Raw genomic sequence first — 25568 nt, forward strand, 5'->3', positions numbered from 1 at the left:
TATTTTGCAGTTATTACAGGAGGTACAGATTGGAGTACAGGTTACACCTTTGTAAAATGTGCAAAAGTTTCTGAAAAATTACCCAAGGGGTCTGTATCATTCAAGCTGAAAGAGGCTGTGATGGAGAACTCACAATACATTTTGCAGCTACTACAAGAGGTAGAGATAGATAGTACAAGTTTCACCATTGCACAATGTGCAAAGTATTCAAAAAATTACCTAAGGGGTACCATACAAGCTGAAAGACACTGATGGGGACACAATACATTTTGCAGTTATTACAAGAGGTAGAAATAGGGAGTACAATTTTCACCATTGCACAATGGACAAAGATTTAAAAAAAATACCCAAGGGGTCTGTGTTACACAAGAAGAAAGAGGCCATGATGGGGACCTCATAATACATTTTGCAGTTGTTACAAGAGGTAGAGATGGGGAGTACCAGTTTCACCATGGCACAATGTGCAAAGCTTTCAAAAAATTACCCAAGGTTTATCATACAAGCTGAAAGACACTGTGATGGGGACATCACAATACATTTTGCAGTTGTTACCAGAGGTAGAGTTAGGGAGTACAATTTTCACCATTGCGCAATGTGCAAAGCTTTCAAAAAATTACCCAAGGTTTATCATACAAGCTGAAAGACACTGTGATGGGGACATCACAATACATTTTGCAGTTGTTACCAGAGGTAGAGTTAGGGAGTACAATTTTCACCATTGCGCAATGTGCAAAGTTTTCAAAAAATTACCCAAGAAGTCTGTATCATACAAGCTGAAAGACACTGTGATGGGGTTCTCACAATACATTTTACAGTTATTACAAAAGGTTAAGATGGGTGTTAGGGTTGGCAGATTGCACTAAATTAAATTAAACTTTAAAGTGCAATCGCAACACGGGGTCGAATAACTGCTGCTAGTGTGAATAATGATGGATAAAAAACTAGTGAACGCACTGCGTTAAAACCACACAGAGTGAACAGGATGCAGAGTATCAAGCTCAGCTAACCACCGAGCAGCACTAAAAAATAAAAGTACCAAACTCTGCTAACCACCGAGTGGCACAGAGAATATAAGTACCTATATACCGTATGGGAATAAACATACTAGAAATAGGAGGAAACCAATATGGCTAAATAGAGCTGTAAGGGGCGCAATAAGGGACAAAAAGAAAGCATTTAGAGAATTAAAGGAAGTAGGTAGTGAAGAGGCATTAAATAAATACAGAAAATTAAATAAATTCTGTAAAAAGCAAATCAAGGCTGCAAAGATTGAGACAGAGAGACTCATTGCCAGAGAGAGCAAAAATAATCCCAAAATATTCTTTAACTATATAAATAGTAAGAAACTAAAAAATGACATTGTTGGCCCCCTTAAAAATAGTCTGGGTGAAATGGTGGATGAGGATGAGGAAAAAGCCAATATGCTAAATGACTTTTTTTCATCAGTATTTACAAAAGAAAATCCCAGGGCAGACAAAATGACTAGTGATAAAAATTCCCAATTAAATGTCACCTGCTTAACCCAGCAGGAAGTACAGCGGCGTCTAAAAATCACTAAAATTGACAAATCTCCGGGCCCGGATGGGATACACCCCCGAGTACTGCAGGAACTAAGTACAGTCATTGATAGACCATTATTTTTAATCTTTAAAGACTCCATAATAACAGGGTCTGTACCACAGGACTGGCGTATAGCAAATGTGGTGCCAATATTCAAAAAAGGGGCAAAAACTGAACTTGGTAATTATAGGCCAGTAAGCTTAACCTCTACTGTGGGTAAAATCCTGGAGGGCATTCTAAGGGATACTATACTGGAGTATGTGAAGAGGAATAACCTTATGACCCAGTATCAGCACGGGTTTACTAGGGACCGTTCATGTCAGACTAATTTGATCAGCTTCTATGAAGAGGTAAGTTCCGGACTGGACAAAGGGAACCCAGTGGATGTAGTGTATATGGACTTTTCCAAAGCTTTTGATACGGTGCCACACAAAAGGTTGTTACATAAAATGAGAGTAATGGGGATAGGGGAAAATATGTGTAAGTGGGTTGAGAGCTGGCTCAGGGATAGGAAACAAAGGGTGGTTATTAATGGAGCACACTCGGACTGGGTCGCGGTTAGCAGTGGGGTACCACAGGGGTCAGTATTGGGCCCTCTTCTTTTTAACATATTTATTAATGACCTTGTAGGGGGCATTCAGAGTAGAATTTCAATATTTGCAGATGACACTAAACTCTGCAGGGTAATCAAGACAGAGGAGGACAATTTTGTATTACAGGATGATTTATGTAAACTAGAAGCTTGGGCTGATAAATGGCAAATGAGCTTTAATGGGGAGAAATGTAAGGTCATGCACTTGGGTAGAAGTAATAAGATGTATAACTATATGCTTAATTCTAAAACTCTGGGCAAAAATGTCAATGAAAAAGACCTGGGTGTATGGGTGGATGACAAACTCATATTCAGTGGCCAGTGTCAGGCAGCTGCTACAAAGGCAAATAAAATAATGGGATGTATTAAAAGAGGCATAGATGCTCATGAGGAGAACATAATTTTACCTCTATACAAGTCACTAGTTAGACCACACTTAGAATACTGTGCACAGTTCTGGTCTCCGGTGTATAAGAAAGACATAGCTGAACTGGAGCGGGTGCAGAGAAGAGCGACCAAGGTTATTAGAGGACTGGGGGGTCTGCCATACCAAGACAGGTTATTACACTTGGGGCTATTTAGTTTGGAAAAACGAAGACTAAGGGGTGATCTTATCTTATTTTAATGTATAAATATATGAGGGGACAGTACAAAGACCTTTCTGATGATCTTTTTAATCATAGACCTGAGACAGGGACAAGGGGGCATCCTCTACGTCTGGAGGAAAGAAGGTTTAAGCATAATAACAGACGTGGATTCTTTACTGTAAGAGCAGTGAGACTATGGAACTCTCTGCCGTATGATGTTGTAATGAGTGATTCATTAATTAAATTTAAGAGGGGACTGGATACCTTTCTGGAAAAGTATAATGTTACAGGGTATATACACTAGATTCCTTGATAAGGCGTTGATCCAGGGAACTATTCTGATTGCCGTATGTGGAGTCGGGAAGGAATTTTTTTCCCCATGGTGGAGCTTACTCTTTGCCACATGGGTTTTTTTTGCCTTCCTCTGGATCAACATGTTAGGGCATGTTAGGTTAGGCTATGGGTTGAACTAGATGGACTTACAGTCTTCCTTCAACCTAAATAACTATGTAACTATGTAACTATGTAACTAACTCAGCTAACCACCGAGTGGCGCAGAAAATATAAGTACCAAGCTCAGCTAACCACAGAGTGGCACAGAAAATATAAGAAGACTGCAATACCCTGTTAAACCTGCAGAAGTAGAAGCAAATGGCAAACTAGGTGTAGAACTCCATCGTTCTCCCAGGAATGTCTAGGCTGGTGGTTGAGCTTGCTCTGTAACTCAGCTGTGCTAATCGCACACACGACCAGAGACAGATGCTAAGCCAAGTGAGGATTACCCAATCTACAATGCCTGTCTAGACACACAGTAACCGGTAAACAGCGCCGCACACACGTGCAAACAGAGTGGAAGCGTATACGTATACGTGTATACACACACACGATGCTAGCATGCCTGCATGCAGTGCTGGAAGCCCTTTATGCACTATTGAATCAGTGGCATCATCATCGACCATGTCATCTTTCAATTCATCAATCTGATCCTGCTTCTGAATTGTGACTTTAGGCTGACCTGATGGCAATTCTGCATCATTATTATCCTCCACCACTTTAGACATAAATTGACCTTCCACAACGTGGCTTCCTGGCCATGGGTGCTCAAATGTTTGAGCATCACTGCACTCCACCTCCTCATGACCCTCAATAATGGTGCACATTGAGAGGCTGGACAAATTACAAGGGAATGTAAACAGTTCCTCAGAGTGTCCGGTGTTGAAATCATATGTCTCCTCGGACTCTTGATTGTGGGAGGAAGGACGACCAGGTTGAGGATTCAGAGGCCCAGCCTCTTGGCTACTGAGACTGGACTGTGTGGAAGACCTCTTGGTGCTGCTTATCAACACATTGGAGTCTTTGTGTGCCATCCAACCCACAAAATCCTCTCACTTGTCTGAATTCGTCAGTGGTGTAGCGCACTGACCAAATTTTGACAGGAAGCTAGAAAAAGTCACCTTCTGATCTGTCACACGGCCTTGGCGGACACCACTACATCCACGTCCCTAAGTGTTAGGGCTGGCGGAACGAACCAAGTAAATATTGAGATAATATGGGTGCGTTCGCAGCCCGGGGTCCACCGTGCAGGAGTGGAAGCTGCTGCTAGTAAATAGCGGCACTATATGGTGGTACAACGCCAGAATAGACACGGGTTCCTTCACCCGGTCTGTATAGGAGTGAACTCTGTTGCTTCACAGAGTCGCCGGGACTAGGATAACGCTGTGCCTTGTTAACTTCACAGAGGATCACAGCTCCCTAACAGCAGATAGCATACAGTGGTCTTACAGTCAGCATCAGCACACAAACAATTCCTCTCCGGAGGTGCCGGAATTCTAGTGGCTATACGCCAGCCCTAAATTCACACACACAAACTCCTCTCCGGAGGTGCCGGAATTCTAGAGGCTATACAGCTGACCCTGAGCACATGCAGACACAGACCACAAGGTAGCTAAGCTCATAAACATAGGTTGATACTAGCGCATGGCCATGCGGCCATGCAAACCTTTTATAGAGAAAGCTCTCCAGGACCTTCCTAGTGGTCCAATAGGAACTGCTTCAGGACCTGAGCATGTTACCCCCGACCTCCAATGAGAGGTTGTCCCCTGGGCATGCTCAGTAGCGGAAAAGCAGGACTTAGTCCCAGGAGCATCTGCTCGCCGCAGAACAGTGCTGGTTACAATGTCTGAGCCTGGAAGATCAGCAGTAACCAAGCACACAGTATCTGCCTGAGCCAGACGCTGGGACCGACGTCTCCGCTGAGCAGGCTCCACTGTGGCTGAAAAAGAATGGAAGACTGCAGCAGAGGTGGTTCAAGATTCCCCCTGTGCAGCGGCAGGAACTCGACACTTAACACTTAGCGTCACCCTGTCTCATATTGAATGTGTTATGCTTTTGAAAAAAAAAGTCCTGGGTTTATTTTTCACAAGTACCCTCATAGAGGTGATATGTACAAATTCACTTTAGCAATGCGTGGTTATTTTTATTTGTTTTCAGATATCAGCTTTATAAAAACACAGCAATAGCAGATTAGTGTTTTTTTAATGTCGCCTTGCTGACACACTGCATCAGCAGCAGACTCAGGCCGGGGTCACACTAGACCGTAATACGGACGAGTGCTATGCGATAAAAAATCGCATAGCACTCGGCCCAATGTTAATCTATGGTGCAGCTCCCATCATCCGATATTTTCTCCACCGTATTCAGGATCCGAGTGAAATCGCAGCATGCTGCGATTGTCAGCGTATCTCAGCCGAGACTCGCCAATGCAAGTCTATGGGTGCGAGAAAAAAATCGGATTACACACGGACCATGCGTGTGCATTGCGAGAAATACGCAGCGGTGTTAGAGAAAAGCCGGTAATTCAATTGCCGGCTTTTCATTTCTCCTGCCTAAACTCGACATGATATGAGACATGGTTTACATACAGTAAACCATATACAAAAAAATCCTGTTTGGGAGAGAAGAACAGACAAATCGCGGCGCCCTAAGTGCGTAAACACAATATTATAGTCTTTAAAGGGTGCACAATTTTATGCACTCACCTGATAAAAGACTGAAATGGCTTTAGATTATGTATCCTCAAAATTCCTTCTGAGATACTTTTCAATATACAGGGCTTGCAGCTTGCCTCGGGTGGATCCAAGTGAAAGAGCCAGAGTAAGGCTCACACAGGATGAGTAATTCAAGAAAAGCACATCCAGCCCACGAATGGCAGCGCTTCCCAGGACTCGCATCCAAAGATGATATTTTATATTTTTTTATTTCATAACTTAAAATAGAAGAGATACAACGCGTTTCGGATACAGTATATATCCTTCTTCAGGTATCATAAAAACACAGTACAAATCCTACTAGTATAAAATTCAATTACACTTATATATAGTATCAAACCTTTTATCCCAGCCTCAGAAACTTGATTTGGGGTGTGGACCAAGTTCAGGAAAACACCCACCCACTGATTGATACAGCCTTGTTAACATTGATGCAAGAAAGAAAGAAAAGAGAAAAAAAAAACAAAACAACCTTTACACTCTCTCTATGATATCATTCAATCCATTTGGAAATAATGTTCCCAAACAATATATCCAAAACGTTTCTTTCCTATTTAAAAGAGCATTCCTGTTTGCAGCTCCAGAAGGTATCTGCTCCACTGGAGTTACTTTTATGTTAAAAATTGTATTATGTTTAAGTAGCAGATGCCTTGAGAGACTATGTTTTAAAAAGCCGTTTTTTGCTCTATTTCTGTGGCCATTAATGCGGGAGCGCAGTGTCTGTACAGTGTGTCCCACATATTGCAAACCACAACTGCATGTGATGACATATACAACATGATCACTACTACAGGTGAGTAGTGTTGAGCGATACTTTCCGATATCGGAAAGTATCGGTATCGGAAAGTATCGGCCGATACCGTCACAGTATCGGAATCCAATCCGATACCGATACCCGATCCCAATGCAAGTCAATGGGACGAAAATATCGGAATTAAAATAAACCCTTTATACACTTGTAGGTTCATTCTACATGAAGGAAAACAACTAAGAATATTGTAGGATGTATTGGGGGACGTGGCGGAGATATTAAAGGGACAGAGGTTTAGCCCAATGTAATAGAATAGCAGGATTTTTTTTTTTTTTTTATGTCAGATATTGATGTTTCACTACTTCCACGCCCTTCACCTTCTTTTTTACTTCTCCCACGCTTTCTTCTTAATTATCCTCATCATCAGCTTCTTTGACATCAACTTCTTCACCTTATTCATCTTCTTCTTCATCTTCTACCTATTATTTTTTGGGTTACATTGTTCATATTCTTTTTATTTTACTATTATCTTCATCATATTCAACTTCTTCATCATATTCTTATTTGTGACAGGCATTCCCGTAGTTGTTATCTATAAAAGTTTGAAGATTACACCTTCCGTTCTGCCTGTCACAAAACAGTTACATTTGTCCGCGTTCAGTTTGGCCTGCAGCATCAGGCTTTATCCAGGGGCACCACGAGGAGGAACGGACTCACCCCCATACACTGCTTAGTCTTCTTCTGCTTATAATTTACATAATATTTTTTGCTCTGATATTTTGTGTTATGCTTAATGTCCTTCTGCTCTTTGTTCTGCAGCCTCTTGTTCTTCTGCTTCTCGGTCTTCCAGGTCGTCGTCGTCTCCAGGGTCGTCGTCTCCGGGGTCGTCGTCATCGGGGTGGTCTTCAGGGTCGTCGTCTCCGGGGTCGTCGTCATCGGGGTGGTCTTCGGGGTCATCGTCTCCAGGGTCGTCGTCATCACGGTGGTTGTCGTCTCTGGTGTCGTCGTCATCTTAGGGGTGGTCTTCTGGGTCATTGTGTTTAGTCTCTTGAACTTGGAAATGTAGCAGAAGGTACAAGAAGGCTGAGAAAATGCCGAGAACCAGCTGATGGAACTGGAACTCGGATGGCTACCCGAAGGTCCAAGAGCCAATGGAACTACCGAGGACCAGCTGACGTTACTGGAACCCGGTTACTAAGCAGGAGGTACCTGTGCTGAAAGCACTACCAAGGACCACCTGACGTTGGTGGAACTCGGATACCCAGAGGGAGGCACCTAAGCCAAAGGCTCTGCCCGGAACCAGCTGACGGTACTGGAACCAGGATGGGGAGCAGAAGGTACAAGAGCAAAAGACACTGCCGAGAACCAGCTGACGGTGCTGGAACCCGGATGGGTAGCCGAAGGTCCAAGAGCCAATGGAACTACCGAGGACCAGCTGACGTTACTGGAACCCGGTTACTAAGCAGGAGGTACCCGTGCCTGAAAGCACTACCAAGGACCACCTGACGTTGGTGGAACTCGGATACCAAAGGGAGGCACCTAAGCCAAAGGCTCTGCCCGGAACCAGCTGACGGTACTGGAACCAGGATGGGGAGCAGAAGGTACAAGAGCAAGTGTCTGCGTGGCTTTTGCAGGACACGATGCCGGCTGCACAGCAGGGGAACAGCTGGCGGTGCTGGACCCCACTGACACATTGGCGAGGTGTTTTTCTCTGTGCAGCTAGCACATCTGGGCCCCAACTGGCGGTGTGTTAGAGCCCAGGGTCAGCAGGAGGAGGAGCAGGAGGAGGAGGAGCAGGGGGAGGGGAGTGTAGGCCGAAGCCTGCACTGGCGGCAGCTTTGGGTCTGTTGTGTCTGCGTGGCTTTTGCAGGACACGTTGCCGGCTACACAGCAGGGGAACAGCTGGCGGTGCTGGACCCCACTGACACATTGGCGAGGTGTTTGGCTCTGTGCAGCCAGCACTTCCGGACAGCAACTAGCGTTGTTGGAGCCCGGGCTCTGCAGGTGGAGCAGAGTGTAGGCCGAAGCCTAATTGAACCGATTTCAAAAGTCACCTTTAACCCCCCCTCAGGGGTTACAAAGTAGAAGAGCCACAGCTTATGCAGCAGCAGTGCTGCGCAAGTCAAAGGTTGCTCTTGTAATTTTTCTCCTTGCACACGCTGAATGGAACACGTATAACATTCAGCCCTTTATACAGTCAAACTGTGTAATGGAGGCGAGAGTTCCCTTTGTAATGAGACGCAGCACAGGTGTCAAGAATCCCACCTTGGTGCTGGGTGCAGCCTCCCGAGCGTTGTTATTTGCTGTACAGGAGTCTGCGCTGTCGTGTTATCCCCTGGCCTAGCGCCGTTAGCGCTGCCCATCTTCTGGCATCATGTAATGTCGGCCGGTGCGGTTCGCGATGCCCATGAATCCCAGCCCCGCAGTGTCTTAACATTGTTAAAACACTGCGGGGCTGGGATTCAGGGCCTGGCGCAGCACATATGTTGGCCTCTCACACTCGGGTCCTTACACCCGCTTCAGACTGTGCGGCGTCATCTGATCCCTTATCGCATGCCACGGCCATGAAGCCGCACAGTCCGAAGAAGGCGGAAGGAGAGGAGGGACAGGCGAACTGATGCACTGATCCTGCCCATCAATCACACCCTCGCAGTCCCAATAAATAAGACACCGAGGGGCGTTGTGTGGGTCAGGGCGGCCGCAGAGGCGCAGGCAGCCAAACAATGATGCCAGAAGACGGGCAGCGCTACCAAGGGGGTTGCAGCGTGTCATTACAAAGGAAAGTCACACCACCGGGACGGTTAAATGGTCACACAGAGGACACATTTCAGACGTGTTTTCAGTTCCACATGTGCGAGGAGAATACGTTTCTGAGCCACCTTGCACACATGCAGCATTACCGCTGTACAAGGTGACTGGATAACGTAAAAACGCCTGGGGGAGGGGGGACAGGTTCCCTTCAATTTCAGTTCTTGTGTCTGCGTGGCTTTTGCAGGACACGTTGCCGGCTGCACAGCAGGGGAACAGCTAGCGGTGCTGGACCCCACTGACACATTGGCGAGGTGTTTTTCTCTGTGCAGCTAGCACATCTGGGCCCCAACTGGCGGTGTGTTAGAGCCCAGGGTCAGCAGGAGGAGGAGCAGGAGGAGGAGGAGCAGGGGGAGGGGAGTGTAGGCCGAAGCCTGCACTGGCGGCAGCTTTGGGTCTGTTGTGTCTGCGTGGCTTTTGCAGGACACGTTGCCGGCTACACAGCAGGGGAACAGCTGGCGGTGCTGGACCCCACTGACACATTGGCGAGGTGTTTGGCTCTGTGCAGCCAGCACTTCCGGACAGCAACTAGCGTTGTTGGAGCCCGGGCTCTGCAGGTGGAGCAGAGTGTAGGCCGAAGCCTAATTGAACCGATTTCAAAAGTCACCTTTAACCCCCCCTCAGGGGTTACAAAGTAGAAGAGCCACAGCTTATGCAGCAGCAGTGCTGCGCAAGTCAAAGGTTGCTCTTGTAATTTTTCTCCTTGCACACGCTGAATGGAACACGTATAACATTCAGCCCTTTATACAGTCAAACTGTGTAATGGAGGCGAGAGTTCCCTTTGTAATGAGACGCAGCACAGGTGTCAAGAATCCCACCTTGGTGCTGGGTGCAGCCTCCCGAGCGTTGTTATTTGCTGTACAGGAGTCTGCGCTGTCGTGTTATCCCCTGGCCTAGCGCCGTTAGCGCTGCCCATCTTCTGGCATCATGTAATGTCGGCCGGTGCGGTTCGCGATGCCCATGAATCCCAGCCCCGCAGTGTCTTAACATTGTTAAAACACTGCGGGGCTGGGATTCAGGGCCTGGCGCAGCACATATGTTGGCCTCTCACACTCGGGTCCTTACACCCGCTTCAGACTGTGCGGCGTCATCTGATCCCTTATCGCATGCCACGGCCATGAAGCCGCACAGTCCGAAGAAGGCGGAAGGAGAGGAGGGACAGACGAACTGATGCACTGATCCTGCCCATCAATCACACCCTCGCAGTCCCAATAAATAAGACACCGAGGGGCGTTGTGTGGGTCAGGGCGGCCGCAGAGGCGCAGGCAGCCAAACAATGATGCCAGAAGACGGGCAGCGCTACCAAGGGGGTTGCAGCGTGTCATTACAAAGGAAAGTCACACCACCGGGACGGTTAAATGGTCACACAGAGGACACATTTCAGACGTGTTTTCAGTTCCACATGTGCGAGGAGAATACGTTTCTGAGCCACCTTGCACACATGCAGCATTACCGCTGTACAAGGTGGCTGGATAACGTAAAAACGCCTGGGGGAGGGGGGACAGGTTCCCTTCAATTTCAGTTCTTGTGTCTGCGTGGCGGTCGCAGGACACGTTGACGGCTACACAGCAGGGGAACAGCTGGCGGTGCTGAACCCCACTGACACATTGGCTGGTGTTTTTCTCTGTGCAGCTACCACATCTGGGCAAAAACTGGCGGTGTTAGAGCCCAGGGTCAGCAGGAGGAGCAGGGGGAGCGGAGTGTAGGCCGAAGCCTGCACTCGAGCAAGTTGAAAGGAAACCTTTAACCCCCCCCCCCCCAGGCGTTTGTAGCTGAAAGAGCCATTGTGTACAGCACTAATGCTGGAAAAGGTAAACTTAGCTCTTTTAATTATGGTCCTTGTACATGCGGAACCTAACATTTATGAAATGTGTCTCCTCACAGCGTTAAACCGTCCGGTAGGTGGAACTTTCCTTTGTCATGTGACGCAGCACAGCCATCATTTTTACCCCCTTGGCGCCGTGCGCCGCCTCCTCAGCGTTGTTTGAATCTGTCCCGGAGCCTGCGCTGTTAGGTTAGCCCTTGGCCATGCACACATGTTGCGCTGCCCGTCTTCTGACCTCATTTGGTGTCAGGCTGGCTGCGCCTGTGCGGGTGCGCTGGCCGAGATCCCGCCTCGCAGTGTCGTCTAATGTAATCCCACCGCGGGCCTGTGATCCGTGCCCGTGCGCAGTGCATATCCTCTCCTCTCACTCCCCTCCCTACGGCTTTTTCAGACTGTGCGGTGTCACGGCCGTGGCATGCTATTAGGGACCAGCTGACATCGCACAGTCTGAAGAAGCCGTAGGGAGGGGAGTGAGAGGAGAGGATATGCACTGCGCACGGGCACGGATCACAGGCCCGCGGTGGGATTACATTAGACGACACTGCAAGGCGGGATCTCGGCCAGCGCACCCGCACAGGCGCAGCCAGCCTGACACCAAATGAGGTCAGAAGACGGGCAGCGCAACATGTGTGCATGGCCAAGGGCTAACCTAACAGCGCAGGCTCCGGGACAGATTCAAACAACGCTGAGGAGGCGGCGCACGGCGCCAAGGGGGTAAAGATGATGGCTGTGCTGCGTCACACGACAAAGGAAAGTTCCACCTACCGGACGGTTTAACGCTGTGTGGGGACACATTTCATAAGTGTTTGGTTCAGCATGTGCAAGGAGCATCACGAAAAGAGGCACTTTTTCCCTTTGCATCATTACTGCTGCACAAGGTGGCTCCTTCAGTAACAAACGCCTGGGGGGGGGGGGGGGTCAGGTTCCCTTACATTTAACTTGTTGTGCCTGCGTGGCGGTCGCAGTACACGTTGCCGTATACACAGCAGGGGAACAGCTGGCGGTGCTGAACCCCACTAACACATTGGCGAGGTGTTTGGCTCTGTGCGTACAGCACTTCTGGACGGCAACTGGCGGTGTTGGAGCCCAGGGACAGGTGGAGGAGGAGGAGGTTGGAGGAGGTTGGAGGGGTAGGAGGGATTGCCACACACACAGCAGGGGAACAGCTGACGTTACTGAACCCCAATAACAGAGGAGGGACTGTTGACTGTGCGTACAGCACTTCTGGACGGCAACTGGCGGTGTTGGAGCCCAGGGACAGGTGGAGGAGGAGGAGGTTGGAGGAGGTAGGAGGGATTGCCACACACACAGCAGGGGAACAGCTGACGTTACTGAACCCCAATAACAGAGGAGGGACTGTTGACTGTGCGTACAGCACTTCTGGACGGCAACTGGCGGTGTTGGAGCCCAGGGACAGGTGGAGGAGGAGGAGGTTGGAGGAGGTTGGAGGGGTAGGAGGGATTGCCACACACACAGCAGGGGAACAGCTGACGTTACTGAACCCCAATAACAGAGGAGGGACTGTTGACTGTGCGTACAGCACTTCTGGACGGCAACTGGCGGTGTTGGAGCCCAGGGACAGGTGGAGGAGGAGGAGGTTGGAGGAGGTTGGAGGGGTAGGAGGGATTGCCACACACACAGCAGGGGAACAGCTGACGTTACTGAACCCCAATAACAGAGGAGGGACTGTTGACTGTGCGTACAGCACTTCTGGACGGCAACTGGCGGTGTTGGAGCCCAGGGACAGGTGGAGGAGGAGGAGGTTGGAGGAGGTTGGAGGAGGTAGGAGGGATTGCCACACACACAGCAGGGGAACAGCTGACATTACTGAACCCCAATAACAGAGGAGGGACTGTTGACTGTGCGTACAGCACTTCTGGACGGCAACTGGCGGTGTTGGAGCCCAGGGACAGGTGGAGGAGGAGGAGGTTGGAGGAGGTTGGAGGAGGTAGGAGGGATTGCCACACACACAGCAGGGGAACAGCTGACGTTACTGAACCCCAATAACAGAGGAGGGACTGTTGACTGTGCGTACAGTACTTCTGGACGGCAACTGGCGGTGTTGGAGCCCAGGGACAGGTGGAGGAGGAGGAGGTTGGAGGAGGTTGGAGGAGGTAGGAGGGATTGCCACACACACAGCAGGGGAACAGCTGACGTTACTGAACCCCAATAACAGAGGAGGGACTGTTGACTGTGCGTACAGCACTTCTGGACGGCAACTGGCGGTGTTGGAGCCCAGGGACAGGTGGAGGAGGAGGAGGTTGGAGGAGGTTGGAGGGGTAGGAGGGATTGCCACACACACAGCAGGGGAACAGCTGACGTTACTGAACCCCAATAACAGAGGAGGGACTGTTGACTGTGCGTACAGCACTTCTGGACGGCAACTGGCGGTGTTGGAGCCCAGGGACAGGTGGAGGAGGAGGAGGTTGGAGGAGGTTGGAGGAGGTAGGAGGGATTGCCACACACACAGCAGGGGAACAGCTGACGTTACTGAACCCCAATAACAGAGGAGGGACTGTTGACTGTGCGTACAGCACTTCTGGACGGCAACTGGCGGTGTTGGAGCCCAGGGACAGGTGGAGGAGGAGGAGGTTGGAGGAGGTTGGAGGAGGTAGGAGGGATTGCCACACACACAGCAGGGGAACAGCTGACGTTACTGAACCCCAATAACAGAGGAGCGACTGTTGACTGTGCGTACAGCACTTCTGGACGGCAACTAGCGGTGTTGGAGCCCAGGGGCAGGTGGAAAAGCAGAGGAACACAATGTAGGCCGAAGCCTGAGAAAGTCGAAAGGGAACCTTTAACCCCCCCCCCCAAGGCGTTTGTAGCTGAAAGAGCCAGCTTGTGCAGCACAAAACATGCAAAAGGAAAAGGTGGCTCTTTTCATCATGCTCCTTGCAAACACAGAACTAAACACTTATAAAATGTGTCCCCTGAAGCCGTGAAACCGTCCCGGAGGTGGGACTTTCCTTCGTAATATGACGCAGCACAGCCATCATTACTACCCCCCCGCCGCCGTGCCCCGGCTCCTCAGCGTTGTTTGATTCCGTCCCGGAGCCTGCGCTGTTATGTTATCCCGTGGCCAGGCACACTTAGCGCTGCCCATCTTCTGACATCATTTGGTGTCAGGCTGGCTGCGCCTGTGCGGCCGCGCTGGCCGAGAGCCCGCCTCGCAGTGTCTTCTGATGTAATCCCACTGGGGGCCTGGGATCCATGGCCATGCGCAGTGCATATCCTCGCCTCTCACTCCCCTCCCTAAGGCTTCTTTTCCAGACTGTGCGGTGTCACGGCCGTGGCATGCTATTAGGGACCAGCTGACACCGAACAGTCTGAAGAAGCCATAGGGAGATGAGTGAGAGGTGGAGGTTCAGATATGCACTGCGCATGTCCATAGATCCCAGGCCCCCAGTGGGATTAAATCAGAAGACACTGCGAGGCGGGCTCTCGGCCAGCGTGGCCGCACAGGCGCAGCCAGCCTGACACCAAATGATGCCAGAAGACGGGCAGCGCTAAGTGTGCCTGGCCACGGGATAACATAACAGCGCAGGCTCCGGGACGGAATCAAACAACGCTGAGGAGCCGGGGCGCGGCGCCGGGGGGGTAGGAATGACGGCTGTGCTGCGTCATATTACGAAGGAAAGTCCCACCTCCGGGACGGTTTTACGGTATCAGTGGACACATTTTATAAGTGTTAAGTTTTGCGTGTGCAAGGAGCAAAACCAAAATAGCTACCTTTTTCCTTGTGCAGCATTACTGCTGCACAAGGTGGCTCTTTCAGTAACAAACGCCTTGGGGGGGGGGGGGGACAGATTCCCTTACATTTCAGTTGTTGTGTCAGCGTGGCGGTCGCATGACACATTGCCGGCTACACAGCTGGGGATCAGCTGACGTTACTGAAACCCAATAACACTGGGTCGTATGTTTTGACTGTGCAGACGGCACGTCTGAGCCTCAACTGGCGGTGTTGGAGCCCAGGAATTTAAGTTCAGGTGGTAGAAAGATGAACACAACAGGAGACCTGGATAACGTATACAGTGACCTAATTATTTAATCAGGAGGAGTGGCAAATTCCTGCGAGATCCAGGCCTTGTTCATTTTCAGGAAAGTAAGCCGGTCAACGTTATCGGAGGATAGTCGCATGCGACGGTCAGTTAGTACACCACCTGCAGCACTAAAGACACGTTCCGATAATACACTGGCCGCAGGGCAAGACAGCACCTCCAATGCATACTGGCTTAGCTCTGGCCATGTATCCAGCTTTGAGACCCAAAACTTGAAAGGGGAAGAGCCGTCTGGGAGTACAGCAAGAGGGCAAGACATGTAGTCTGTCACCATCTGACGGAACCGTTGCCTCCTGCTGACTGGAGCCGTCTGTGATGGTGTAGACTTTTGTGGCGGGCACAGAAAACTGTGCCACAGTTCGGCCATACTGGTCTTGCCTTGGGCAGAGGCACTGCTTCTGCTCCCTCTTTGTGCAGAGCCTCCACCACTGCCTGGACGCACTGAGCTGCTTTGGAATGCACTAGCAGCACTTCTCTCAGTTGGAATGGAGAAGATGATGGAACTGACCAGTGTGTCTTGGTACTCCCGCATTTTTCGCTCCCGGTTCAACGGTGTGATGAGGCTTTCTACGTTGTCCCGGTAGCGAGGATCGAGGAGGGTGAACACCCAATAATCAGACATGTTGAGAATGTGGTCGATGCGGCGGTCGTTTCTCAGGCACTGCAGCATGTAATCCACCATGTGCTGCAGACTGCCAACTGCCCAAGAAACGCTGTCCCCAGCTGGAGGCGTGATCTCTGCCCGCTCGTCATCACCCCACCCTCGCTGTACACACTGAGTACTGGACAATTCGGGAACTCCCTCCTCTGGACGGATGTCTTCCTCCTCCATTGACTCCTCCTCATCCTCCTCACAAACTGTCCCCTGCCTACGCGTTTGTGAGGAACCACGTGGCGCTGACTGTCCAGAAGATGATGGAAGTGGTGAATCCTCATCCTCCACCTCTTCCACAACATCATCCCTTAGCGCTTGCAGTGATTTTTCAAGCAGGCAGATAAGGGGGACAGTCATGCTGACTAGTGCATCATCTGCACTCGCCATCCGCGTGGAATAATCAAAGGGACGCAAAACCTGGCAGACATCCTTCATAGTGGCCCACTCTGTGGTTGTGAAGTCTGTACGGCGCTGACTGCGACTTTTTTGCGCCTGATACAGCTGGTACTCCATTACAGCTTGCTGCTGCTCACACAACCGCTCCAACATATGTAACGTGGAATTCCACCTGGTAGGTAGGTCACATATGATGCGATGTTCCGGCAGGCGGTGTCGGCGCTGCAGAGCCGCAATGCGCGCTTTTGCCGTGCTGGAACGCCGCAAGTGAGCACACTCTAGGCGGACCTTGTGCAGCAGTGCATCAAGATCCGGATAGTCCCTCAAAAAACTCTGCACGACCAAATTGAGCACATGTGCCAGACATGGGATGTGAGTGAGGTTGCCGAGGCCCAGGGCTGCCACCAGATTTCGGCCATTATCACACACTACCATGCCTGGCTGGAGATTCGCTGGCTCAAACCACACATCGCTCTCCTGCTTGATGGCATTCCAGAGCTCCTGCGCTGTGTGGCTACGATTCCCCAAAAAAATTAATTTCAACACGGCCTGTTGACGTTTGGCCACGGCTGTGCTCATGTCGGTCGTAACAGGTACACGTTCATCACGGGTCCATGTGGAGGTGGACTGTGACGGCTCCTGCAGCGATGATTCTGAGGAACTGGTGTAAGAGGAGGAGTCAATGCGTACAGAATGGATTCCTGCAATCCTTGGAGTGGGCAGGACACGTCCTGCGCCACTCGCACGGTCTGTACCCGGCTCAACTACATTAACCCAATGGGCAGTGAGGGAAAGGTATCGCCCCTGTCCATGTTGACTGGTCCACGCATCGGTGGTGAGGTGGACCTTGCTACTGACGGCGTTCAGTAGCGCGTGTTTTATGTGTCCCTCAACATGCTTGTGCAGGGCAGGGACGGCTTGCCTGCTGAAGTAAAAGCGGCTGGGCACACTGTACTGTGGGACTGCCAATGACATCAAGTCACGGAAGCTGTCAGTCTCCACCAGCCTGAATGACAGCATTTCCAGTGACAGAAGTTTGGCAATGCCTGCAGTCAGAGCCTGTGCTCGTGGGTGGTTTGACGAGAAAGGCCGCCTTTTCTCCCATGCCTGTACTACCGATGGCTGTAGACTGGGCTGGGAGTGTGTGGTTGACTGGGAAAGTGGTGCTGCGGGTGGAATGACAGCGGGTCTCTGGACAACAGGGCCAGAGGTTCTTCCACGGCGATCCTGGGAGGAAGCCGAACCAGCTGCGTGTGAGCTAGAGGAAGAGGCAACACGAGCTGAAGAGGTGGTAGCTGCCGCTGTTGGTTGGCCTAGCTCTTCAGTGTGTTTGTCTAACTCCGCCGGGTGCCTGTTGCGCACATGTTTCCACATGTTGGAGGTATTGAGGTTGGCGACTTTTTGACCTCTTTTGATTTTTTGATGACACACCTTGCATCTGACATAGCAAATGTCATCTGCAACTGTGTCAAAAAAGGACCAGGCACTGCAAGTCTTGGGAGCCCCCCTTTTGACTTTTGGAAGAGACATGCTCCTTACGGGTGCCAAAGCGGAGGCTGCAGGATCCGCAGTCTTCCCCCTCCCTCTCCCTCTTTGGGCCGTACGGGGAATCTCTTCCTCAGAGCTGCTCCCACCACCTTCCTGTCCCTGACGCCAAGATGGGTCAAGGACCTCATCATCTACACTACCCTCTGCCCCCAACTGCTCCTCCTGGGTAGTCTCAGCAGCAGAGCACGCACCAGTAAGTGGCACCTGAGTGTCATCATCAGCTGATGCGGCCTGCGAGGTGGTGACCGGAGCCACTGGCCCACCCGCCTCTTCAGAGGAAGACAGAAAAAGCGGTTGGGCATCACTGCACCCTGCCTCTTCTTCCATTTCTCCAATGCTGCTTGGCTGGCCCCCTGTTTCCAAGCCAAGAGATGATTCAGAGAACAGAAGTAGAGACTGCTCCTGTCCTGGGATCTCTGTCTGCCTGGGCAATTTTGCAGGTGGTGAAGAGACAGATGGCTGCTCTCCAGTGCTCTGTGTCTGAGAGGATGTGGCACTAATGGAAGTTGATGCATTAGCTGCCATCCATCCCACAACGGCTTCAATTTGGTCTTGACGCAGCAGCGGTGTACGGCGCTCGGCGACAAAGCTGCGCATGAACGACTGTTCCCTTGTGAAAGTGGGTGCTGATGACTCACCGGTGCCCGCAGCAGGCACAGAATCCCCACGTCCCCTCCCTGCTCCGCGCCCACGCCCACGCCCACGTGCCTTACTCACTGCCTTCTTCATCTTGGTTGACTGATAAAGATAAGCAGAAAAGTACTAACGGCTTTGTGTGCTTATTCCTGAGCAACTCCTCCTAACAGGTATAAGACACACTAATTTTCTAAAGTGTGGACTAGACTTGAATATGAGCTAATGTGGCCTACACAAATGTAAAGTGGTGTAACTGGTGTGTTTGGTGAACTTTATTATTTATTTATTTTTTTGGGGCTGAACTGACAACGGATAGAGCTGCAGTCACACGGAGACCGTGCAGACAGCCGTAAACGGCGCTGCAAGGCCCAAAAACCCTCCTCTACTTTATCCTATGTAGTGTTTTTCCACAAATTAGCTGGAGACGGGTGGAAAGACACTAATAGGATTTTTTTAAATTAATTAGCAGCAGACTACACTACTTGAAAACAAAATGAAAATTGATTTGGCGGTATGACGCAGTGAACAACCCTGAGCTGGAGACAACCAAGCTACGGCTGCTCACAGACTACAGGGCGAGCTGCAGTCACACGGAGACCGTGCAGACAGCCGTAAACGGCGCTGCAAGGCCCAAAAACCCTCCTCTACTTTATCCTATGTAGTGTTTTTCCACAAATTAGCTGGAGACGGGTGGAAAGACACTAATAGGATTTTTTTAAATTAATTAGCAGCAGACTACACTACTTGAAAACAAAATGAAAATTGATTTGGCGGTATGACGCAGTGAACAACCCTGAGCTGGAGACAACCAAGCTACGGCTGCTCACAGACTACAGGGCGAGCTGCAGTCACACGGAGACCGTGCAGACAGCCGTAAACGGCGCTGCAAGGCCCAAAAACCCTCCTCTACTTTATCCTATGTAGTGTTTTTCCACAAATTAGCTGGAGACGGGTGGAAAGACACTAATAGGATTTTTTTAAATTAATTAGCAGCAGACTACACTACTTGAAAACAAAATGAAAATTGATTTGGCGGTATGACGCAGTGAACAACCCTGAGCTGGAGACAACCAAGCTACGGCTGCTCACAGACTACAGGGCGAGCTGCAGTCACACGGAGACCGTGCAGACAGCCGTAAACGGCGCTGCAAGGCCCAAAAACCCTCCTCTACTTTATCCTATGTAGTGTTTTTCCACAAATTAGCTGGAGACGGGTGGAAAGACACTAATAGGATTTTTTTAAATTAATTAGCAGCAGACTACACTACTTGAAAACAAAATGAAAATTGATTTGGCGGTATGACGCAGTGAACAACCCTGAGCTGGAGACAACCAAGCTACGGCTGCTCACAGACTACAGGGCGAGCTGCAGTCACACGGAGACCGTGCAGACAGCCGTAAACGGCGCTGCAAGGCCCAAAAACCCTCCTCTACTTTATCCTATGTAGTGTTTTTCCACAAATTAGCTGGAGACGGGTGGAAAGACACTAATAGGATTTTTTTAAATTAATTAGCAGCAGACTACACTACTTGAAAACAAAATGAAAATTGATTTGGCGGTATGACGCAGTGAACAACCCTGAGCTGGAGAAAACCAAGCTACGGCTGCTCACAGACTACAGGGCGAGCTGCAGTCACACGGAGACCGTGCAGACAGCCGTAAACGGCGCTGCAAGGCCCAAAAACCCTCCTCTACTTTATCCTATGTAGTGTTTTTCCACAAATTAGCTGGAGACGGGTGGAAAGACACTAATAGGATTTTTTTAAATTAATTAGCAGCAGACTACACTACTTGAAAACAAAATGAAAATTGATTTGGCGGTATGACGCAGTGAACAACCCTGAGCTGGAGACAACCAAGCTACGGCTGCTCACAGACTACAGGGCGAGCTGCAGTCACACGGAGACCGTGCAGACAGCCGTAAACGGCGCTGCAAGGCCCAAAAACCCTCCTCTACTTTATCCTATGTAGTGTTTTTCCACAAATTAGCTGGAGACGGGTGGAAAGACACTAATAGGATTTTTTTAAATTAATTAGCAGCAGACTACACTACTTGAAAACAAAATGAAAATTGATTTGGCGGTATGACGCAGTGAACAACCCTGAGCTGGAGACAACCAAGCTACGGCTGCTCACAGACTACAGGGCGAGCTGCAGTCACACGGAGACCGTGCAGACAGCCGTAAACGGCGCTGCAAGGCCCAAAAACCCTCCTCTACTTTATCCTATGTAGTGTTTTTCCACAAATTAGCTGGAGACGGGTGGAAAGACACTAATAGGAATTTTTGGAAAAAATGTGCAGCAGCCTGCACTACTTCAAAAAAAAAAAAAAAAAGGACAGTATGAGGCAATGAACCACCCTCCCTGAACTGAATACAACCAGCTATGGATGGCCTATGTGGCTGCACTCAGACTAGAGAGTGGGCTGCACTCACACACACACACAGAGAGACCTTGCAGATCGCTGTGAAAACAGCGCTACAAGGCAGAAGGAAGGTGATTAGTAGGTGAACACAGCGGTTGCTAAATTAGCCTTTGGAAAGCACAAAGAAGCAAATCGCTATCTCTAAACTGTCCCTCAGTCAGCAAACAGCGTCCTGTCACTAACTGAATTCACAGCAGAGTGATCGCAAAATGGCGCCAGCGACTTTTAAACTGCATCATGACATCATTTAAGCAGCCAATCACAGCCTTGCCAGTAGTTTCATGCCCTCCATGCTAAACAGGATGTGCCCACACTTGGAATCTTTCTCATTGGCTGAATTTCTGAATTTTGAATCATGGAACTTCCGATTCCGGTATCCGATACGCGCCAAGTATCGGAATCCCGGTATCGGAATTCCGATACCGCAAGTATCGGCCGATACCCGATACTTGCGGTATCGGAATGCTCAACACTACAGGTGAGTCTTTGTGAGATTTCAAAGACATCACCAGTATTATTGCATTTGATAGTTTTAGCCCCATGATCTAGGATCCCACAGGTACAACATTTTTTGGAGTTACGTTTAAAAACTCCGGTGCCTTGAAGAACTCCACATAAAGTTTGATCCTTATTTTTATAAATGTTTTTTCTTTTTGAATCCAACTGTTTTTTTAATTTACTGGGGGCCACCAAATTTTTCAAAGTTTTCCCCCTTCTATATGTAATCCCTAGTTTATCAGGGAGATGTTTTCCCAAGACAGGGTCACGCTTCAAGATATACCAATATTTAGAAAGCACAGTTCTTATGACTTTATTTCCCCTATTGAATGTTGTCACAAAATTCAATTTCCAGCGATCATCACTTTTTTCCTTACCAGTAGTCAAAGTATCCCCCTTCCTGGTTTTTTCTTTTAAACATTCCTCCTGTGTTTTTATTTTGTTGTCCCTATATGCACCATTTATCAAATTCGGGTATCTTTTTTCTTTAAATTTTTTTAGACTGAGCTACATAATCAGATTCTCTCGTACAATTCTTTCTGATGCGATAAAATTGGCTGTGGGGTATATTAACCTTCCACTTCTTGTAATGTGCACTATTGAAATCTAAAAAGCCATTTGAATCCTCTTTTTTGAAGTGGGATTTCGTGATGATTTTTTTCCCACTATGGCTGATCTCTAAATCAAGAAATACCATTTTTTCTTTATTAATTTGTGATGTAAACGTAATCCCCCAGGTGTTATTATTGAGCTCCTTTATTAATTGTGCCGCTTCCTCCTCTGTCCCCTTCCATATAATAATCAGATCGTCTATGAAGCGCTTATAAAGCTTTATTTTGTCATAGAAAACAGACTTAGAAAGTGACGATGAGGACTCGAATCGCCCCATGAATAAGTTTGCGAACCTTGGCGCGACCCGAGCCCCCATCGCGGTGCCGAGCAACTGTAAGTACAGTACGCCTTCAAAAATGAACACATTGTGTTCAAGAATGAATTTCAGACCCTTTAGCAGAAAATGTCTTTGTTCGGGGAGCATCTCTGTCTTTGCTAAATAAAAACCCACTGCATTTACCCCCATTTCATGATCTATGTTGGAATATAATGAATTTACATCCAATGAGATAAAGGAATAATTATCTTCCCATTCAATATCCCTCAGTTCCTCGATTAATTGTGTGGAATCTCTCAAATATGAAGGAAGAGACTTTACTAGATCTTGTAGAAACAAGTCAATATAATGAGAAAGATGACAAGTTAAAGACCCTATTCCTGATATAATTGGTCTACCAGGTGGTTTTTCACAGTTCTTATGCAATTTTGGTAAATGATAAAATAACGCCATGGTTGGCGCAGGATTTGATAAAAACCTTTTTTCTGTGTTATTGAGAATGTTCCTCTCATAGGCTTCCTTAATCATATGGTGATAGTCCCGAACAAAGGATTGTGTAGGATCTTCTTTTAGAATTTTGTAATATCTCATATCAGACAATACAGGTCCTTCTCAAAAAATTAGCATATAGTGTTAAATTTCATTATTTACCATAATGTAATGATTACAATTAAACTTTCATATATTATAGATTCATTATCCACCAACTGAGATTTGTCAGGTCTTTTATTGTTTTAATACTGATGATTTTGACCTACAACTCCTGATAACCCAAAAAACCTGTCTCAATAAATTAGCATATTTCACCCGGCCAATCAAATAAAAGTGTTTTTTAATAACAAACAAAAAAACCATCAAATAATAATGTTCAGTTATGCACTCAATACTTGGTCGGGAATCCTTTGGCAGAAATGACTGCTTCAATGCGGCGTGGCATGGAGGCAATCAGCCTGTGACACTGCTGAGATGTTATGGAAGCCCAGGATGCTTCAATAGCGGCCTTAAGCTCATCCAGAGTGCTTGGTCTTGCGTCTCTCAACTTTCTCTTCACAATATCCCACAGATTCTCTATGGGGTTCAGGTCAGGAGAGTTGGCAGGCCAATTGAGCACAGTAATACCATGGTCAGTAAGCCATTTACCAGTGGTTTTGGCACTGTGAGCGGGTGCCAGGTCGTGCTGAAAAATGAAATCTTCATCTCCATAAAGCATTTCAGCCGATGGAAGCATGAAGTGCTCCAAAATCTCCTGATAGCTAGCTGCATTGACCCTGCCCTTGATGAAACACAGTGGACCAACACCAGCAGCTGACATGGCACCCCACACCATCACTGACTGTGGGTACTTGACACTGGACTTCAGGCATTTTGGCATTTCCTTCTCCCCAGTCTTCCTCCAGACTCTGGCACCTTGATTTCCGAATGACATGCAAAATTTGCTTTCATCAGAAAAAAGTACTTGGGACCACTTAGCAACAGTCCAGTGCTGCTTCTCTGTAGAAAAAAAGTGGCTTTACCTGGGGAATGCGGCACCTGTAGCCCATTTCCTGCACACGCCTGTGCACGGTGGCTCTGGATGTTTCCACACCAGACTCAGTCCACTGCTTCCTCAGGTTCCCCAAGGTCTGGAATCGGTCCTTCTCCACAATCTTCCTCAGGGTCCGGTCACCTCTTCTCGTTGTACAGCGTTTTCTGCCACATTGTTTCCTTCCAACAGACTTACCATTGAGGTGCCTTGATACAGCACTCTGGGAACAGCCTATTTGTTGAGAAATTTCTTTCTGGGTCTTACCCTCTTGCTTGAGGGTGTCAATGATGGCCTTCTTGACATCTGTCAGGTCGCTAGTCTTACCCATGATGGGGGTTTTGAGTAATGAACCAGGCAGGGAGTTTTTAAAAGCCTCAGGTATCTTTTGCATGTGTTTAGAGTTAATTAGTTGATTCAGAAGATTAGGGTAATAGGTCGTTTAGAGAACCTTTTCTTGATATGCTAATTTATTGAGACAGGTTTTTTGGGTTATCAGGAGTTGTATGCCAAAATCATCAGTATTAAAACAATAAAAGACCTGACAAATTTCAGTTGGTGGATAATGAATCTATAATATATGAAAGTTTAATTGTAATCATTACATTATGGTAAATAATGAAATTTAACACTATATGCTAATTTTTTGAGAAGGACCTGTATGTTCAAAGCTTCCTCAATATAGTCAGATCTGTTTTGCACAACTACTCCCCCCCCTTTATCAGCTTGCCTTATTACTATATCTGTATTTTGTCTCAAATCCTCCAATGCCATTTTTTCTCTTTTAGAGATATTGTTCTCCTTTTTTATCTTATTTTTTCCAATTCCATGCTTTTGGATTTTATGTTTATTATTATTATTTTCCCATTTCCTAAATTCTTCAGATACTAATGAAAAAAAAGTGTCTATATTTGGTCCTCTGTGTTGATGAGGATTAAATAGAGATTTTGGGTGTACCTCCTTGTGGATATATTCCCTTTCTTTGTTTGTCTCTATTGGGATCAGTATTTTTTTGGGATCCCCAATGTTCCCATTTTTTTCGTTCAACAAGAAATGCCTTTTAAGAGTGAGTTTGCGAGTGTACGCATTTAAATCGAGAAAAAGATCAAATGCATTCATATCTTGAGCAGGGCAGAAGTTTAGTTCCCTACTTAAAATTTCCATTTCTGAGGAGGATAAAATATGAGGATGATAAATTAAATATTTTAACCAGAGGCGGATTTAGTTGTTTATTAGTTTCAGGGTTCCTTGTTTTTTTACATATTCTCAGATTTCTATTAGATCCCTTCCCTCTTTTTCCTCTTGCTCTACTTTTCTTTTTTTGGATCTTGATATTACCGTTGGTGCGAAGTAATTTGTAGTATGATTCCTCTGTATTGGACTTAAAATTTGAGCTGTTTGTGTCCTCATGAACTGCAGCCTGGGAACTTTTTCCCACGCTCCAGGTCATATGAGGACATCCACCAGGGGGCGCATCACCGCGACTGAAGGTAACTATAGGTCATTGACCTACATTTCCTTCATTTGCCGGGCTTACAGACACGAGCACAGCTGCATTAGCAGGGCTCCTGCCTGTAAAATATTTTAACCCCTTCAGATGGATTACCTCGTGGGACGTGACAGTTCATCAGAGAGGGTATGTATGTTGTGGGTTTATTATTTTGCCAAGCGAGGGTCTTCTGGATGGATTGAGAGAGCAATAAAATACTAAAACAACCTGTGTGTTTATTTCATTAAAATACTTTTTAATCATGTGTGTGTGTGTTT

At 48.0% G+C, this 25568-nt stretch overlaps 1 protein-coding gene across 1 annotated transcript in view; it reads right to left on the bottom strand.

Annotated features, from left to right (window-relative positions):
- LOC143799701 (uncharacterized) overlaps positions 1-24920 on the bottom strand; it is a 47823-nt gene extending 22903 nt beyond the window's left edge. Inside the window, exons 1-2 of the mRNA XM_077281159.1 lie at positions 24459-24920; positions 22502-22798 (exon numbers count right to left, since the gene is read on the bottom strand). Of these exons, the coding sequence (XP_077137274.1) occupies positions 22502-22798; positions 24459-24920 (759 nt within the window). The remainder of the gene's footprint in view (positions 1-22501; positions 22799-24458) is intronic.
- Positions 24921-25568: the final 648 nt, after the last annotated feature.

Source organism: Ranitomeya variabilis, chromosome 1 (assembly GCF_051348905.1).
Source record: "Ranitomeya variabilis isolate aRanVar5 chromosome 1, aRanVar5.hap1, whole genome shotgun sequence".
NCBI classification, from domain to species: Eukaryota; Metazoa; Chordata; class Amphibia; order Anura; family Dendrobatidae; genus Ranitomeya; species Ranitomeya variabilis.